Source organism: Kwoniella mangroviensis (assembly GCF_000507465.2).
Source record: "Kwoniella mangroviensis CBS 8507 chromosome 1 map unlocalized Ctg01, whole genome shotgun sequence".
Classification (NCBI taxonomy): Eukaryota; Fungi; Basidiomycota; class Tremellomycetes; order Tremellales; family Cryptococcaceae; genus Kwoniella; species Kwoniella mangrovensis.
Window position 1 is genome coordinate 1,216,190 of NW_027062533.1, and position 16,663 is coordinate 1,232,852.

Here is a 16,663-nt window from a genome sequence, read left to right on the forward strand (position 1 = left end):
CTGTCTGACGTAAAGCCCTAGAGTACAACCAAAGATCGTTCTCACAGAGCCATTCCTCATTTGAACACAGAGATAAGCGGAGATCCTGACTGTTGCTCTTTCTTTCATTGCTCATCATGTCATTCGTAATGTCAATATGACCACTATACAACCACCACGAAAGAAAGCCCGACTACAGCGAGCCAATACAGGTTGTAGGGACTGTCGTCAGCGTCGAGTCAAGTGCCCCGAGGGTCAATTAGACGCCCGTACAGGCAGGAAAGCTGCATGCAGGAAATGCTGGGAGAATGATCAGGCATGCTATTACCCTTCGACAGCTCACAAGCCGTCCAAGCTACTCAAAGATGTCATATGGGTTGAAGCTGGACCGTTCGAGCATATGGCAGCGACAGATAAGACGCCTGAACAGGATGACATAGTGCTCGTCACATCTTCGTCGTCCGGTCAATCATCATCCTCGCCCATCTCCCCTACCACTTCAACCCTACCGCAATCACTTTTCGATCTTCCTCCGCCATCTGCAAGTTTCGAGTTCAACGTCGATCCAAATACTCTACCTACCACTGGTCGACCGATCGCTTCCATTCCACCTCCCATTGACTACAATGCCCTAGATCTGACATTCTACCTGAATCCCCCTCTCCCTGTCTATACCGATCTGATCCACAGCACCAACTCCTCGACATCCATCATTACTCTTCAAGACGACGGACAAGCGGAAGGATTCTCATCAGATACTGCAATCGACTCACGGCTCGCCTCATTGCGCGAGCCTTATCCATCCCGTTCTACACCTACGAGCGCCTTCGCGCCATACCTTCAGCCGAATCTTATCAAAGCCCTATTCCAACCCAGTCCTAAAGCGCCTGTGTCCCATTTCACTCTCGCATCATTGCCATGTGGATCTATCGATCGAACTGCATTATCCTACTTTGAGAGTCAGGGCTGCAACGAGATCGTTGCTGCTCCGACACCCAAAGCAAATTGGATCCATTCGCTACTCTTCCCGCAAATCTACCATCTCTTGTCGACTGTTCCATCTAGCAAGACACCTCAAGGGATGATCAGGGATTTTGCATACCATGCGCTCATGCAATTGAGCTTTGTTCACAGGGGCAACGTTGAGAAAGACGCGACGAGGGCAGTTTATTGGAAATCTGAAGCACTGAAACATAGGAGATTGGGTAGTTCGGCTGTGCTGAAAGTCAAAGCGTTATATAAGGGTGCAGGATGGAAGACAGAGGAGTATTTGTGAGGATTATTTGCCTATTGAATGATATGAAAGATCGCTGATGATTAGCAGAATGGGATTTTTCGTCCGTTGTATGGCAGATGTAAGTGAACTTATATTATTGATCTTTCATTAGGAACAGGAGTTGGCTTAACCTTGAACCCGCTACAGATGTTAGATTCTCGTGAATTGGTCATAGATCATACCACAGCCTGCGAGCTCACTGCAGACACCTGTTCACCCAACTACCCCAGTCTACGCGATATGATAGCGCTCTATTCTGTGAGTCCCCGAGTCCATGAGTCTGTCAACAAGCTGATCATTCTTCACCTGGCGGTCGTCAGACCATTCATGGGTCCTGTACACCACTTGAACTCGCCTCGGCACAGCCTCTATCCGGTCCTACCAAACCCCTATTCGAGTTGCCATTGGAAGGACCAGATTGGGTTGAAAGATTTGTCGGCTACTCTCGCCAATTCATCATATTGCTCGGTAGAGTGAACGGAATGGTCACTTATCGCGATCACTTGATCCGTAATGGTCGAGAGAATACATTGGATGGGAAGATGTTAAGAGCGCAGTCGGAAGCGTTGAGCGCAGAATTGGCTGACCCATATGCGTGGTTGGAATCAGGCAAAAACTATCGGGTGGAGAAAGGTGGAATAGTGAGTTTCGTTGTCCTATACCTACCTAGTTGACTGTACTTACCGCATGTCTTTCCCATTCTTTAGGTCCTGCGATTAGCTCTTCAGCTAATGGTATTTAGCGAACTTCTCGAAATTAGTCTTGATGACTCGCGATTCTCGCATGTCCGTTCTGTAGCCCAAGAGCTTGTAGCTGATACAGTAGGGCATGAGTCGGCAGGATACCAATGGTGTTTGACAGTGAGCGCTCCATCCCATTCTGTATCAAATCTCCGCTTACGCTCTTCATTGCAGATTATTGCTGTCTACACCAGTAAAAAAGACGATCGGGATAGGACGAGGGCGTTGCTGGACGATGTGAATTCCATGTCATTTGGAAAAAGCTACAATGGTACTTCGGAGATCATGGAGATGTGCTGGGAGATATACGATGCTCAAGGATGTTATACAAATGGGATAGCTCCGTGGCGAGAGGCGATGACGGCTTTTGGAAGGACTGTGATTGTATGATCTCGCTATGAAACAAAGTTGTACAGAGTATTATCGATTGGTTGTCAAGCGTATGAATCTATATGACGACATATCTGAGCATCAAATGTATAGTCAAGCATGCATGCATAGAGCTCGCATCCATTCCAAGGCTTACATCCAATACACGTTAGTATCACTTGCTCTACAGTTACGTCACGTGCAACGCCACGATACGCTGCACGACACCAAGTCGTGCACAGGCGAACCCTCTTTCAAATCTTCATCATTCCTCATCTCACCATGATCAATCATGACCAGACCGAGCCCAACTCACTTCCTATGTTTACCTCTGATTAACTCTTTATCGCGAACACAGCTCGATGTATCCCTCGGTAGACTACGCGATGCAGCTGCGGCCCTTCGTGTACCTGGAAATGCGTTCCGTCCGATTGGAACGTTACATCTGACCCTTGGGGTGATGGACCACAAGGAGGGATCCAGATTGGATGAAGCGATTCGCCTCCTGAACGGACCAGAAATAGCTCAGACTATAAGAGATATGATAAGCAGAGAATGTGAGTGATCTTTTCTTACGTCACAGCTGACCTTCTGATCAGCTCGACTCACTTGCAACCTCAAATCATTGAGCACCATGCGATCACCTTCCAGAACGTCTGTAGTGTACATACACCCAGAGGACCCAACTTCACGCCTGTTATCACTTTGTCAGCGCTTCCAGGAGATCTTCATATCTTCAGGGCTTATCATCCCAGAGAACCGACCATTAAGACTACATGCGACAGTCATCAATACACGCTACGTATCGAAAGGGGATTTCCCTCTCAAAATCGATGCAACATCGATGGTCAGACAATTCAAAGAAGAGATATGGGCTGAGAATGTCGCTCTAGAGAGGCTGGCGATATGCAAGATGGGTGCAGATAAGATGCTAGACCCCACAGGAGCGGTCATCGATGAACAGTATCGGGAAGTAGCGTATGTAAATTTTGCATGACGATCTACCTAACTACATCTTTCATATCTTATCTAGTACAATCTAGGATCCGTCCAAGCTGAAATCACACTGACACATATTCGTCAATAACACTAACAGGCTTCTCGTACACGCCGATGGGCTCATAAGGTATATCGTCATATCCGAATGCACCTAATCCTCCAATCTCAATTCCTCTTGGGGTGTCAGTCCATTGAGGTGCTGCGGTAACACCGATAACCATCACCCGTAGACCGTATTTGTAATCGGGAGTCCCCAAGGCTTCACCGGTTTGTGAGTCAATCACAGAGATGAGATCAGGTACGCCGGCGGTGATCTATCAGCAAGGTCAGCAATTGTTCCGACCAAGGTGACGAGTAAGAGATAGCATCTCACCTTGGTCACGCCATTCACTTCATGCTGACACATCAAGTTCTCGTTTTTGAATGGTACTGTATGGATTCCGTCAGCAATATTGCCCTAATCTAGTGCCAGGATGGTCTCTGCTTACTAGTCATGATACCTTCAAATTTCTCCTTTGGATTTTTAGGATCCTCATCCTCTTCCTCATCGGCCTTCAACGCTTGAATGACGATCTCTCCAATGGTATGTCCCTTGTATATCCTCCTATTGACATTGGTGACTTTACCATTGAAGAGGACTTTGGCACATCGACTACCACCCAAAGCCTCCACGAGGACTTTTCCGATGTTACCTACATTGGATTGCTTGTTTGCCAAAGCAACAGCTCGACCAAGTCTCCACGCTTGAGATACAGTGTTTTTGATCATTGCTTGTTCGCATTGTGGCTTGGTCAGTGGTCGTTGAGCAGCTCCGGCGTGCGTACCCATCTCGACGCATGCTGCTCGCTCCACGGCATCTACGTCTCTATCACTCCTCGCTTTAGTCATGAACTAGATAGCCCATTGGTCAGAATTTGGACACCAACAAGAAGAATCAACTCACTGTCACCGTACCATCACCACTGGCCATTGAACTTGGAAGAAGCATCTCTCCTCTGCCTGATAGGTCATACACGTTTGGAGTAGTCTGCCACCCGGTTGGGTAGGCTCGACCCTGTCCAGCATCATCAGTCATTCCACCATATCGGATGAATAACAGGATTTGACGCACCATGAAATCACCGTCCAAGATTGGAATGTCCAAGTATGCGGAGGCACCAGTGATCATATTGATCATACCATTTCCACCACCAATCTCAAGAGCAGCCAGCGCCGCGCATTTGTCCATCTACACACACAGAAAAATAGGATGAGCACAACTCAATCTAGCAAGCGAACAACGTCAAGACGACTGACCCTCAAGAACTTCATCAGTTCAGAAACCGCTTCATTATATTCTTCATTCACGAGTCTCTCTTGACTGACCTCCGGACTTCCGATACCACCTCCCCAAATCACCATACCATCTTCTTCCAATTTGCTGAAATCGATGATCTTGATGGATTCACCTGCTCTGATGATCTCCTTTAGAGCGAGAGCTTTACTGTAAGGTGATCCACCACCTCCACAGCCTAGGATATAACATCCTGTGGCGATCCACTCGGCATCGATCTCGGATAACATCCATTCACCCTGGTTCGTAATAGTGGGACGATAGTCGAGAATAGTCTGAGCAGTGACGGGGGGGTCAGATTCAGGTAGTGGGCCTTTTCTGATATTAGCTGGCGGGATGGCATCAACGTTCGCTAATTCTTTTGTGTCCTTGTTAGCGATAGCCGAAGCAGTTTTCTGGGACTGTATATGAGTAACCGGGGCGCCCGTCCATGGTCCAGCGGCTTTGACGTAGAATCTTGCCCTTCCGGTTGTGTCTGTGAGAAGTCAGCGTCAGCAAGACAATGCAAATATGAAAGACGAGAAGTAATATTTAAGGTATGACCTACAAGCAATAGGAATAATTTCACTTTCCACGATCGTGGTCTTGGCTCTATCTGCTCCTAAATCTACTGCTTTATCGATAGCCCGTTGCTCTACCTTCTTCCTGACTTCCGCAAGTGGGGTAGTGCTGGTATCTTCGAATGTATCGATGACACCTGATACTTGAGCACATGCTGCCCCCACAGCGTTGGCTGCATCGTAAAATGGGAATCGGTGAACTTTGCTCACACCTTGGAGTGTATCCGGAACAAGTATAGCTCCTCCACCAACAAGGTAGACAGGTACATCTTGAGTGGAAGTCTTCATGCTTTCCAAAGCAAGTTCTATCATGGTCTTCATCCTAGCTGAGGCAGCTGCGATAGTGTCTGAAGAGATGTTCTTGACCAAGTTAGCGTTACCAATACCCATGGCGCGTCCATCTGCTACAACGATATCGGTAGTGGTGAGAGTATCACCGCCAAATGCGATTGACTGATCAATCCTATACCCCACTGAGTCGGGACCAACAGTGACCTTGCTTGAGTTGTCGACCCGAACTCTCGATCCACCTCCAAGACCGATGGAATGGACATGGGGCATCGAGAAGTTCAGTGGTACCCCACAAAGCTCGTGTCGTGCTCCAGCCTGACGAGGGAATCCTGTGGGAAGCAGTACACCTACTTCGGTCTATATTCTATTATCAGCTATGATATAACATGTACATGTTTATGGAATAGCGTACGGTAGTACCTCCGACATCTATCACCAACGCGGTTTCCTTCCTTGCCCCGCCACTTGCTAATCCAGCTAAGAAGTTCGCCCCCCTCATGGAGTTGGTTGGCCCGGAACTGAATGTCTTGATAGGGAAATGTTCCGCTTGATCACAAGTCATCAGGGTACCATCGTTCGAAGTCAAGAACAGTGGGATATCTAGCTCAAGCGATTTAAGAGACTGCCTAAATCCTGACACAGCGATCTTTGCAAAAGCAAGTAAGGAGGCATTAAGGATAGTAGCGTTTTCCCGTTCGAGCAAGCCTGCTATCACATCAGCAAGTGGCATCAATAAGAGATTTAGCCAGAAACACTACTCACCGATATTGGCTACCTCCTTGGACATAGTCACTTTGACATCAGGTATCTCCTGTTGAAGGATATCCCTGACTTGCTCCTCTTGCTTGATATCGTGATCTATAGGCGAATATACTCCGGATACAGCAACAGTCTTAATACCCTGTCGCTTGAGCTCCGCAGCAATACCCCGAATCTCGTTGATGTCCACCTATAACTCATGCCGTCAGCTTTGTCGCCTGTGAGCAAGGTTGGTCGACGTACAGTGGATATTTCTCTTCCATCTACTTGCAAACCACCCTCAACCATCCATACGGGACCTTCCAACACCCTCCTGAGCTCATATGGGAAACTGACGAATGGCGGACATAGCCGACTGTGCGGTCCACAAAGTCTGATGACTCCTACTTTCTCGAGCTTGGTTGCATCTCGCTCAATAAGACTGTTCACAAAAGAGGTCGTACCGATGGATATAGCTTCGATGCGCGATTTATCGCTGGAAGATTTCTCCAGACAACCCGATATCGCTTTCTGGATACCTGAGGTGACATCTGGTGTGGTAGGGGACTTGAATGATGCAAGAACGGGTGCAGAGGTTCCGGGCGTCAAATCGAGGATGACCGCATCTCTACATTATGGTGAATGATTGAATGGACAGTGAGTCGCTCGTACATCACATGCAGCAGTTCCACTCACGTATTGGTTCCTCCTACGTCCACGCCAACTCGTAAGGTCTTGTGGGGGATGGTCATAATGGCAGATAAACTTGCAATGTATTGTACAATCAACTTTAAGATGTGAAGATAGCCAGGAGATACATTAGCCCATCTCTGGACCTCATGTATCTATCTATCCATCTATCTTTACGCCCTACTCGTACCCGTATCTGTTTGGAGGTCGATGAAGTGGGCACGACTATGTGGTAACGTAAATAACCGATATGGGGAATGTGACATACCGACATCTCGGATCGGCTAAAGGCGCATGGGCAGGATGCTAACCAAAGTTGGAAATTTCGATATCTGTTGGTGCATTTCCTTATCTTTCACTCGGGAGTTCATGGGAGTAAAAATAGAATGGATATACTTCGTAGTGACCGATAGGATAGCGTATAAGAGGAAGGGGGGAGTGCTTTCATGCGGCCAGGCATTGTCCATGTTCTGACTTGTCTACGTATACTCCCCCATAATCAAATGGCTCGTAGTAAATTGTTAGAAAAGCTTCAAGTCCCTCAACGGGAGGAAGAAGCGGAAATATGGCAACAATCACGATGGGTATGTACGGCACAGATCATGCCCTGGTGTAGACCGCTGATAATTGAAGTAGTTGAACAGAGATAACGTGCCATTGCCCCCTCACCGTCGATCATGGGGAGCATGGTCTTACGTTGGATACTGGTGCGCGACTGGTAAGTGGCGGTATTGCTCTGGGATGCACCAAGTTGACGGAATTCGTAGGTATCAACATCAGTGGATGGACAGGTGGCTCCTCGCTTTTGTCTCTGGGTTTATCAGTTGGTGGGTCTCGCAATGAGTATATTTCTGCGCTGGCTTACCAAACGACGCAGGCGAGGCTATGGCTGTCGTGGTCATTGGTCAATGTCTTGTGGCGGGAGCTTGTGTCCTCACAGGCTTATTCGGTGCTGAGTGGCATGTAGGATTCCCGCTTTGGAATAGAGTAAGCTTTCAAGAAATCTTTTTCCTAGGCATGTAAGGTAAAGAGTGACTGATCTTGTTATAGGCAACATGGGGTATGAAAGCTTCTTTCTTTCCTTTACTTAACCGAATTGCGTTGTCTTTTACTTGGTCGGCCAGTGAGCATTTTTCATATTTCTTGTTTGCGAACAGTGTCGGCCTACTAACATCAGCCCTGCAGCTCAAGCATGGTTTGGTGGTCAAGTTCTGAAAACTCTTTTGGGTTCTATCTTCCCTTCGATCTACAGTAAGCCTTACATGCCAAAATGTGTTCTTGGCTAAACCATTTGCGTAGACATGCACAACCCATTTCCCGTATCCACCGCTATGGATGGCGCAGACTTCATGTGTTTCCTTCTCTTTTTGCTCATCTCTATACCATTTATCTATATCCCTCCTGAGCACTACAGAATCCCATTCCTCTTCACCGGTGCTATCTCTACCATTGCCTGTTTCGCCCTATTCATCTGGTCTCTCGCTCGAGCTCACGGCGGAGGACCTTTGATCGGAAGCGAGGCAATGGCTATAGTAGGTGTAGAGAAGGCGAGAGGAAGTGCTCTGGGCTGGGCGATGGTGTACGGTATCTCCAGTCAGATGGGTCAAATCTGTGCTGGAGTAAGTGATTTGTTCTAGAGTATTCTGAAGGAAGATTCTGACCATTGGCCTTCTAGATACTCAATAATTCCGACTATACCAGATTTGCCGTTCACCCTCGTGCCCAGATCATTTCCCAAGTAGTCGTTATTCCAGTCATGGGAGTTCTGACTTGCCTCATCGGTATTATCTGTACTTCCGTGGCTGCACAATTCTATCCGGAAGAAGGTCTACTCTGGGCGCCGTACGACCTGCTTGCCGCCGTTCAAAAGAACGGTGGCCGTGGAGCGAGAGCTGGTGTATTCTTCGCATGTAAATGAAGATATCATCGTGCTCGTAACAGGCGCGACTTCTGCTGACTTTATTGGTAAAAATAGCTCTCGCGTTCTTATTCGCCCAATTTGGTATCAACATTGGTGAGTGGCCTTCTTGCCTCTGGCTGAAAATCCCTGGACTTGCGCTTAGCCCTTCTTCGGCGTAGCCGGTAATGCTATTTCTGGCGGTATCGACCTGGCATCTCTTTTCCCTAAATGGGTCAATATCCGTCGTGGTGGTAAGTCATCTGATATTTCTTGCTTCAATGAACGGTCATATGCTGACCTTTAATTGTAGCTTACTTTGTATGTCCATACTGACAACTGCTTGATACCGGCTCTAACATTGTGATGTAGACTACACTCATGGCACTTCCTATGTGCCCCTGGGCACTGGTATCAGGTGCTACTGTGTACATTTCTGTCATGTCCGGTGAGTCGAAGCGGTCCATGAGTACTATAGGTAATCAAGCTGAGTCTGACATGCTTGCTAGGCTACGCAACCTTCTTGGCCCCGATGACCGGTTTGATGGTTTTCGATTACATCTTCATTCGAAAACGCCAGATCAAGCTCTCCGACCTCGTATGTATCCATTCGAAACCGTCTTCAGCAGCTGACTTGCTGACGATCCATTGCAGTATCAATGTAACCCAAGCTCGATATACTACTACTACAAGGGTGTCAACCTGCGAGCAGCTATCGCCTGGGTATGTGGTGTGGCACCATGTTTCCCAGGATTCTTGGCTAGCGTATCTACCGTGAAGATCCCTCTGGGAGCTACCTACGTCTACTACCTTTGCTGGCCTCGTAAGCATTCGTATCAATATGACAGAAGGGCATGCCGCTGATGGATCCGACAGTCGGCTTCACTATCTCTGGAGTTGTGTTTGTCATTCTTTCAAAGATCTGGTCTCCTAATGGAATAGGGGAAGTAGATGAGTACGATTATTTCGGTACTTTCGGGTTAGTTAAAATCACAATGCTTAGTATAGATGAAGTTAAAGTGAGGATGCTGAGACTGTGCCATTGCAGCGAACCTAACGGTCCGAGCCCTTTCGGGACAGTCTTAGCGGAAGATGGTACGGACAAAGACGAGCCAGCGCTCGTACATGCTATCCCTCTCAGAGAATAATTATTGAGCTCTAAACAACGCACATACCTCCCACCAAGAAATGCTTTTCTAACCTCTTTTTTCTCTCTTGTTCCACATCGTTGTTGAATTTGGTCGGATGATAGAATAGAAAATCAGAATAGGAAAATCGTCCATACTCGATATACATTTGGATATGAATTACATGGAGATGGTACAAGATGAATTGCCAGGCTCACTCAGTTTGATCACTACGATAATGACCTGGATCCTTCTTTCCTTGACTCCTAATATTCTAGTCATCGAACCTAGCTTACTGCAATAACCAACATCGCCAGGCCCGACAACATCATAACTAGAGGGCTGCTAAACCTCACATTTCCATAGCCCATGAGATAAGAACATTCAGGTATATCGTCAAAGTCGGAGGCCGAATAATTCTGCCTCATGTATCGAATGTCGTCTGCGAACCCTATCGGATGATGACATAGGTATGCTTCTCTTCCTCCGAGATTTGCGACTGTCGCATAGAGTAGAGCTCCACCTCCTGCAGCGGTGCAGTAAGCGATGGTAGAGAAGTTGCCACGTATCAAACATCCGTATTGATGGGGATAAGCGGCGAAGAATTGGGCCATTTGTTCGTTCGAGAGAAGATCTGAGGTCACGATGGGGTCCGAGCTGTACTGGGCACAGTATAATACATTGTCACATATCAGTCATAGATCGTTGTGATAGCATCAGTGGCTTACGGCAATGACGGAACTATGTCGGCGATTGCAAGAGAAGATGAGTTCCTTTAAAAATGTGGATTAGAGAGAACCACTGGCTCACTGTACATTATGCATGGTTCAGCCATAATTGATGTGTGAGTATTCCACCTTGATGCTTATGACTCATGATTATGACGTTGAATGATGAATGAGCTCATGTTTCAGCTCTTAAATGGCGGTGTGACTGATTCAGTTCCCTATTCAAATGGCCTACCATAAACTTGAACTTTGTAGCTTGAGGTGACTGTCAGATCATCCGGTTTGACATGTGACATGCAATGGACTTTGTGCTACCCTGCCGGAGATGATCACGCGAACATAATTGGATTACTTCAATCAACACAGCAGTTACGAGTAATCGAAATGGTGGGGGAGAGATCCAGAAGATGTGGGCAATCGGGGTGGGCACATAGTAAGTCGCCCACTATACTTCTATTCACCACTAGCATATCTGCCCATCCACCCCTTCAGAATCTTCGATCACTTTCCTACAGATGATGACACACGAGATGAAGGAGTATATATTCAAGTTGCATTCATGAATTGCTCCTCCTCGAGCCCGTACAGTACACCAAGCAAGATGACCATAGCTACACCCCCAACTCACGTTACACTGCCTTCAGGCGATCGTATGCCTCTCGTCGGATTGGGATGCTGGCAGAGCGAACCTGAAGCACTGACCACGGCCGTTGCTCACGCTATCAAAGTGGGCCACAGACATATCGACGGAGCGACCATCTACGGGAATGAAGAGGCTTTGGGCGAGGGGATCAAGCAATCGGGGGTGAATAGAAAAGATTTGTGGGTAACTACGAAATTATGGAATGGCAAGTCAAATACTACTCGTATCACCGCTATATGCTGTTTACTTATGCTTCCGCTTGGGGGTTATATAGATGATCATCGTCCTGAAGACGTCATCAAAGCTTGTAAAAGATCTTTGGAATTATTGGGATTGGACTACATCGATCTTTGGTTAATGCATTACCCTGCTGCTACCGATACCAACCCGAACGATTATAATGACATTAAAGTGTTAGATATACCTTATACAGAGACTTGGAAAGCTATGGAGGAGTGTGTGAATAAGGGATTGGCGAAAAACATAGGTATTTCAAGTAAGTGCCGTACTTCCCCCCAAAATTTAATCACCAGCAGGAGATAGTTTGTCATGCTTATGCAATATTCAACCCTATGGCCTGCAAATTATTCAAGAATCGAGCTGGAAAATTTATGGAATAATTGCAGGATTAAGCCTGCCGTGCATCAGCTGGAAAGACATCCTTATCTGCCTCAGAACGCATTTATGAAGTACCATAAAGAGGTAAGATCATATCCGGTTGACTAGTCAACAGATCTCATCGGCTTGATAGGGAGCTGATCAATATCCTTGAACTGTAGATTGGTCTTCATGTTACAGCCTACAGTCCACTTGGAAATACCAACCCCTCATTTGCAGATCGAGACCCTCTACCTCCCATCCAGAAAAATTCCGCTGTGGTGGCGTTGGCAGCGAAGTATGGTATTTCACCTGCAAATGTCCTTATCAGCTTACAAGTATCCGTATGTGTCCAATCCTCCGTACGAAGTGTCTGTCACCTTCAGGCTGAATTTCGTGTTCGATCATGCAGGAGGGATGCTCAGTCTTACCCAAATCGGTAACGCCCAAACGTATCGAAGAGAACCTAAAGGTGGTTCAGCTTACTGAGGTGGATATCAGGTCGATCGCAGATGCTACCAAAGGTCAGAGAGCAAGATACTGTGATTTTAGTGAGATCAGTGAGTCTTATCGCTGCTTGTCCTGTCTGATTTGAGGCAGATGTTGATGAGCCACTTGGGGCACGGGAACAGTCGGCTATAAATATTATGAGGGTCTGGATGACAGTGATTGATAAAACCGTTCCACGATAACTCATATTCCCGAGTGTGATCCATATGACGCGATGCGAAACCTCGTGCAGCTGGAGCAGAAGTTGTTTCTATTCTCGGCTTATGATGATCGGCATTCACATGCACTTATTGGTAGGATTTACGAGTATCGACTCTCTCTTGAGTGATCTGATTGTCACACCTTTTCTTACAGTGGCGTCCGGATGAACCCTAAATACAGTAACACCCTCAAGCAGCTCCATGATGCACTCCCGTTCCTGCAGATACTATATAAAGCACTGAAGCCGTTGGTTACCTGGTCAGGCCAAGAAACGGAGACAAACCTGCTGCAAATCCTCACAAGAGATGTCCTCAGTCTCAGGCACGAGGAAGTCTTAGTCATCCAGAGTGGAGGTGATCCACCATTTGTCCTTTGTTTTGGTCAGTAAGAGAAAAGAGAACAGTACAGATAGCAGCAGTCGAACACGGCTCGACGTGCATAAATTATGACTTGAATAGTACATTCTGTTCTAATAGTCCTTTTCTTCATCCGTGATCCGGGAGAATAAGAGTTCCCAAACAATGACAACTCAACAGCCGGCTTTATTCCAACCTATCGCCTTGGGTGATATCCAGCTGAAACATCGTGTCGTCATGGCACCCATGACGAGGCTCAGAGCGGATGACGAGACTGCTGTACCTTCTGACTCAACTCTGAAGTATTATCAGCAAAGAGCCAGTGGTAAGCTTCTCCCGGAATTGCATAGGGTATATTATACCGGTGTGAGTGGGGTTGACGGTTAACGCTTCCGTAGATGATGGTCTGATCATCACTGAGGGTACAGTGCCCTTGAGCGAAGGTAAAGGATGGCATCATTCACCCGGCATTTGGTCGAAAGATCAGATCAAGGGTTGGAGAAATATCACCGATGCTGTACATGGAAAAGGTGGTAAGGTTATCTGCCAATCATTTGCTGCTGGGTAAGTCTGTAACGGACCTACAGGATCATATGCTGCGGTACAATGCAAATGATCGCTCACTAATCCGTCTCTTTCCTACAGTCGAGTGGCAGATCCCACTTGCGCATCTGTCGTATACGTTCCTTCAGACCTGAACGATCCCACTCCAGGAACGCCCAAACCACCTTTGAAAGTCATGACGGTCGATGATATCAAGCGAAATATCCATGAATTCGTTCAAGGTGCTAGGAATTGCATTGAAGCTGGGTTTGATGGAGTGGAGATCCATTGTGCGAATGGCTATGTGAATTTGATCTTCTCCGTCTTCACTATCTTGAAAAGAGCTAATTCAAATTACTGCGTTTTTTCGTATTAGCTATTAGACCAATTCGTGAGTGTTCGATGATCCAGGTCACCATCAGGCCATTTATAGGATATTAATGTATAATCCCTTTCAGATCCACTCAAATTCTAACCAGCGAACCGACGACTATGGCGGGACCTTGCTCAACAGATTTCGATTCCCAATTGAGGTGATACGTGAAGTATTCACAGCCATAGGACCAGGTAAAGTTGGCGTCCGGATCTCTCCCTTCTCGACATTCCAAGGCATGAGAGACCCCCATGATCCCACCGGGCTCTTTTTGTCTTTCATCACTGCTGTTCTAGATGCTGCAGATGGTTTAGCATATATCCACGCTGTGATGCCTCGAGCAAATGGTGCAGATGACCAGGATCCATCGAAATTAGTGGAAAAAGACGATTTGGAGCCTATCAGACAGTTGGTGAAAAATCGAAACATACCGTTCATGGTCGCAGGTGGATTCAATAGAGCTGATGCAATGTAGGATGCTGAGAAGTATGGAGATCTAATAGCTTTTGGCAGATTCTTTACGTGTGAGTTCTGAAGGTTCCTTCAACCGATTTTGGACTGGGCTGATCTGGTTATGCCCTTGTTTTGTAGTATTAGCTAATCCTGATTTACCAAAGAGGATCAAGAATGATTGGCCGTTCATCAAATACGACCGAAACTCGTTCTACACTCAAAGTATCGAAGGTTACACTGAGTGAGTGATCACTCTTGCGAATTTGCAAGGATCAGGCTGATAGCGGGTTTGATCTTGTGTGCAGCTGGTCTGAATACCAAGTGACCCATCAGTACGAGTCTTCATACCCGGACGGAGAAGCTGTCACAGTATCTGCTTGATCGGTTTGTCCGAGTAGAAGAGTAGAAAAGGTAGCAAGTATATACATATACATATATCAATGATCCGTAGGATAGATACATTACACAAAGAGATGCACGCATGTGGTGGGATGCCCTTCTAGCGTCTGGCATGGGGCGATCAAGTGCCACATCGTGAAGTGTGAGACGTGATGTATGCACGATCAATCCATAACTCCGTAACGCCGACTGCGTTTTATTTTCAGATGTGATCCTTCATTGTTCATTGTTCATCGTTCAATGTCCATCTACACATGGATTGTTGCATACATAGCATAGACAACATCAAAAGGACGTCCAACAAGTCCATCTCGATCGAATCCCAGCAAGCACCAGACACCAATCAAGCAGAGCGGCGAAAGAAACCGGAAAAACAGCCTCCAAAATGACCTCCATGGCAGCTGCTCTTGCAGCCTCGTTGCCCGCTGCTATCTCTCGAACCGGAACCCCTCAACCTTCCTCTATCCAACAGCAACAGCAGCCTAAGCAGTTCCCTCAGAGATTAGAGGGCGTGGTAGATGTGGAAGCCGCAAGGGAGGTCGAGAGCGTACAATTGAACTCGTTGGTAAGTTTGTTTATGTTCACAATAAAGTGCGAAAAAGGAAAGAATTAACTTAACTCAATTCCTCGTGTCATAGGTATTCCTTAAGATGATGAAGCATTCGACCGACATCTTACCACCGCCACCTGCCAACACCTTGCAACAGGATAGAAACGCACCTCCTCCTACTGCATTATCGTCCCATACCGACTGTTTAGGTGTACTGTTAGGTCTGGACATGGACGGTGTGATGGAAGTGGAAGACTCCTTTGCTTTACCTGGAGGAGAAACCAGCTTAGGAGGTGAGCAGCTTATTCCTCATCTCACACAAAAATGGCTTCTCATATCTCTTTCATGCCCTCATATCTCACCATAACACTTACCTTCGTACTGATGTATTGTTCTTGTAGCCAACTCATACTCTGACCGACTTCTCACCCACTTACGAGAAGTCCAAACCCCCGATTCCCCAGTTGGTATCTACCTTTCGACGCGTAACGGAGGCTTTGCAACTCGAGTATCTATCGAATTACTATCGGCCGTCGAGAAAGCTGCTGGAGGAAGAGGAAAAGCCATCTTGGTCGTGCATGACGCTAGTAAATCCAATGGAGGTGATCTGAGCGTGAAGGCTTTCAGGTTGGGTGACGGTGCTAGAGAAGCTGCTAAATTGGGTAAATGGGATGAGAAGACGTAAGTTTTGGAATTCTCCTTTTAAAGTCCATCTTGGTATTGATCTCGAGTAGAGTTAGTGGTACTGACTATACTTCCTATCTCAGCCTCACTGAGAACGGTATAACTTCATCTACCTTGCTGTCACCTTTACCACTCACGATCACCTCTCCTACACTCATTTCCGCATTCCTGTCAACCCTCACTGCCCCCTCTTCAAAGCCTGAACGAGCCCTTTCCGGCGCATCATCTTCCGTCGCTTTACCCCCATCTTTCTCACCACTCATAAACCCTACTCCTTCCTCTTTGACCAACTATCTGCAAAACACTCTCGATTCTTTGACCCTACACTCCCACGAGGCCAATAACATCGCATTCTTGACTCGACAAATCGCTAGGGAGAAGGTCAAGCATGAACAAATGGTCAAGGATCGCGAAGAGGAGAATATAAAGAGGAGAAAACAGGGCTTATCTGAATTCCCTTCTATCCCCAAGGAGATCAAGAACCCGACCAAGGAACCATCGAGATTGGAGATGATCTGTCTGAACGGTACGACCGAAGGGTTGGCGAAGAACATGGCTGCTGAGGCTGGTAAGGGATTAGTCAGGAGTTACCTCTAGATTACGGGATGATGATCAGGTATTGTATAT

The 16,663-nt window shown here is 46.9% G+C and overlaps 7 protein-coding genes across 7 annotated transcripts; 6 read left to right on the plus strand and 1 right to left on the minus strand.

Moving 5' to 3' along the window:
- Nucleotides 1-136: 136 nt before the first annotated feature.
- I203_100450 (uncharacterized protein) lies at nt 137-2,385 on the plus strand (the record flags this gene model as incomplete). The annotated part of the gene is made up of 6 exons (XM_019150277.1): nt 137-1,251; nt 1,304-1,334; nt 1,403-1,513; nt 1,576-1,896; nt 1,963-2,115; nt 2,170-2,385. The coding sequence occupies 6 exons, from the start codon at nt 137-139 to the stop codon at nt 2,383-2,385; spliced, it is 1,947 nt and encodes a 648-aa protein (XP_019000243.1).
- A 271-nt stretch (nt 2,386-2,656) lies between these two features.
- Nucleotides 2,657-3,361, plus strand: I203_100451 (uncharacterized protein; the record flags this gene model as incomplete). Its single annotated transcript, XM_019150278.1, has 2 exons — nt 2,657-2,921; nt 2,964-3,361. The coding sequence occupies 2 exons, from the start codon at nt 2,657-2,659 to the stop codon at nt 3,359-3,361; spliced, it is 663 nt and encodes a 220-aa protein (XP_019000244.1).
- A 64-nt stretch (nt 3,362-3,425) lies between these two features.
- On the minus strand, nt 3,426-7,037 carry I203_100452 (uncharacterized protein; the record flags this gene model as incomplete). Its single annotated transcript, XM_065516645.1, has 11 exons — nt 3,426-3,677; nt 3,737-3,792; nt 3,852-4,254; nt 4,307-4,417; nt 4,475-4,591; nt 4,660-5,171; nt 5,244-5,904; nt 5,960-6,252; nt 6,310-6,496; nt 6,550-6,913; nt 6,982-7,037. The coding sequence occupies 11 exons, from the start codon at nt 7,035-7,037 to the stop codon at nt 3,426-3,428; spliced, it is 3,012 nt and encodes a 1,003-aa protein (XP_065373463.1).
- Nucleotides 7,038-7,478: 441 nt separating this feature from the next.
- On the plus strand, nt 7,479-10,020 carry I203_100453 (uncharacterized protein; the record flags this gene model as incomplete). The annotated part of the gene is made up of 16 exons (XM_065516646.1): nt 7,479-7,559; nt 7,612-7,693; nt 7,743-7,802; nt 7,853-7,962; nt 8,026-8,098; nt 8,161-8,226; nt 8,275-8,594; nt 8,651-8,885; nt 8,951-8,989; nt 9,055-9,126; nt 9,186-9,193; nt 9,245-9,320; nt 9,382-9,470; nt 9,527-9,695; nt 9,749-9,851; nt 9,921-10,020. 16 exons carry the CDS (start codon nt 7,479-7,481, stop codon nt 10,018-10,020), a joined length of 1,683 nt encoding a protein of 560 aa, XP_065373464.1.
- Nucleotides 10,021-11,328: 1,308 nt separating this feature from the next.
- Nucleotides 11,329-12,640, plus strand: I203_100454 (uncharacterized protein; the record flags this gene model as incomplete). The annotated part of the gene is made up of 6 exons (XM_065516647.1): nt 11,329-11,575; nt 11,645-11,825; nt 11,997-12,072; nt 12,150-12,311; nt 12,380-12,527; nt 12,600-12,640. 6 exons carry the CDS (start codon nt 11,329-11,331, stop codon nt 12,638-12,640), a joined length of 855 nt encoding a protein of 284 aa, XP_065373465.1.
- A 559-nt stretch (nt 12,641-13,199) lies between these two features.
- Nucleotides 13,200-14,648, plus strand: I203_100455 (uncharacterized protein; the record flags this gene model as incomplete). Its single annotated transcript, XM_019150282.1, has 7 exons — nt 13,200-13,359; nt 13,433-13,598; nt 13,680-13,881; nt 13,954-13,968; nt 14,036-14,362; nt 14,426-14,474; nt 14,542-14,648. 7 exons carry the CDS (start codon nt 13,200-13,202, stop codon nt 14,646-14,648), a joined length of 1,026 nt encoding a protein of 341 aa, XP_019000248.1.
- A 539-nt stretch (nt 14,649-15,187) lies between these two features.
- On the plus strand, nt 15,188-16,633 carry I203_100456 (uncharacterized protein; the record flags this gene model as incomplete). The annotated part of the gene is made up of 4 exons (XM_019150283.1): nt 15,188-15,367; nt 15,441-15,645; nt 15,754-16,033; nt 16,120-16,633. The coding sequence occupies 4 exons, from the start codon at nt 15,188-15,190 to the stop codon at nt 16,631-16,633; spliced, it is 1,179 nt and encodes a 392-aa protein (XP_019000249.1).
- Nucleotides 16,634-16,663: the final 30 nt, after the last annotated feature.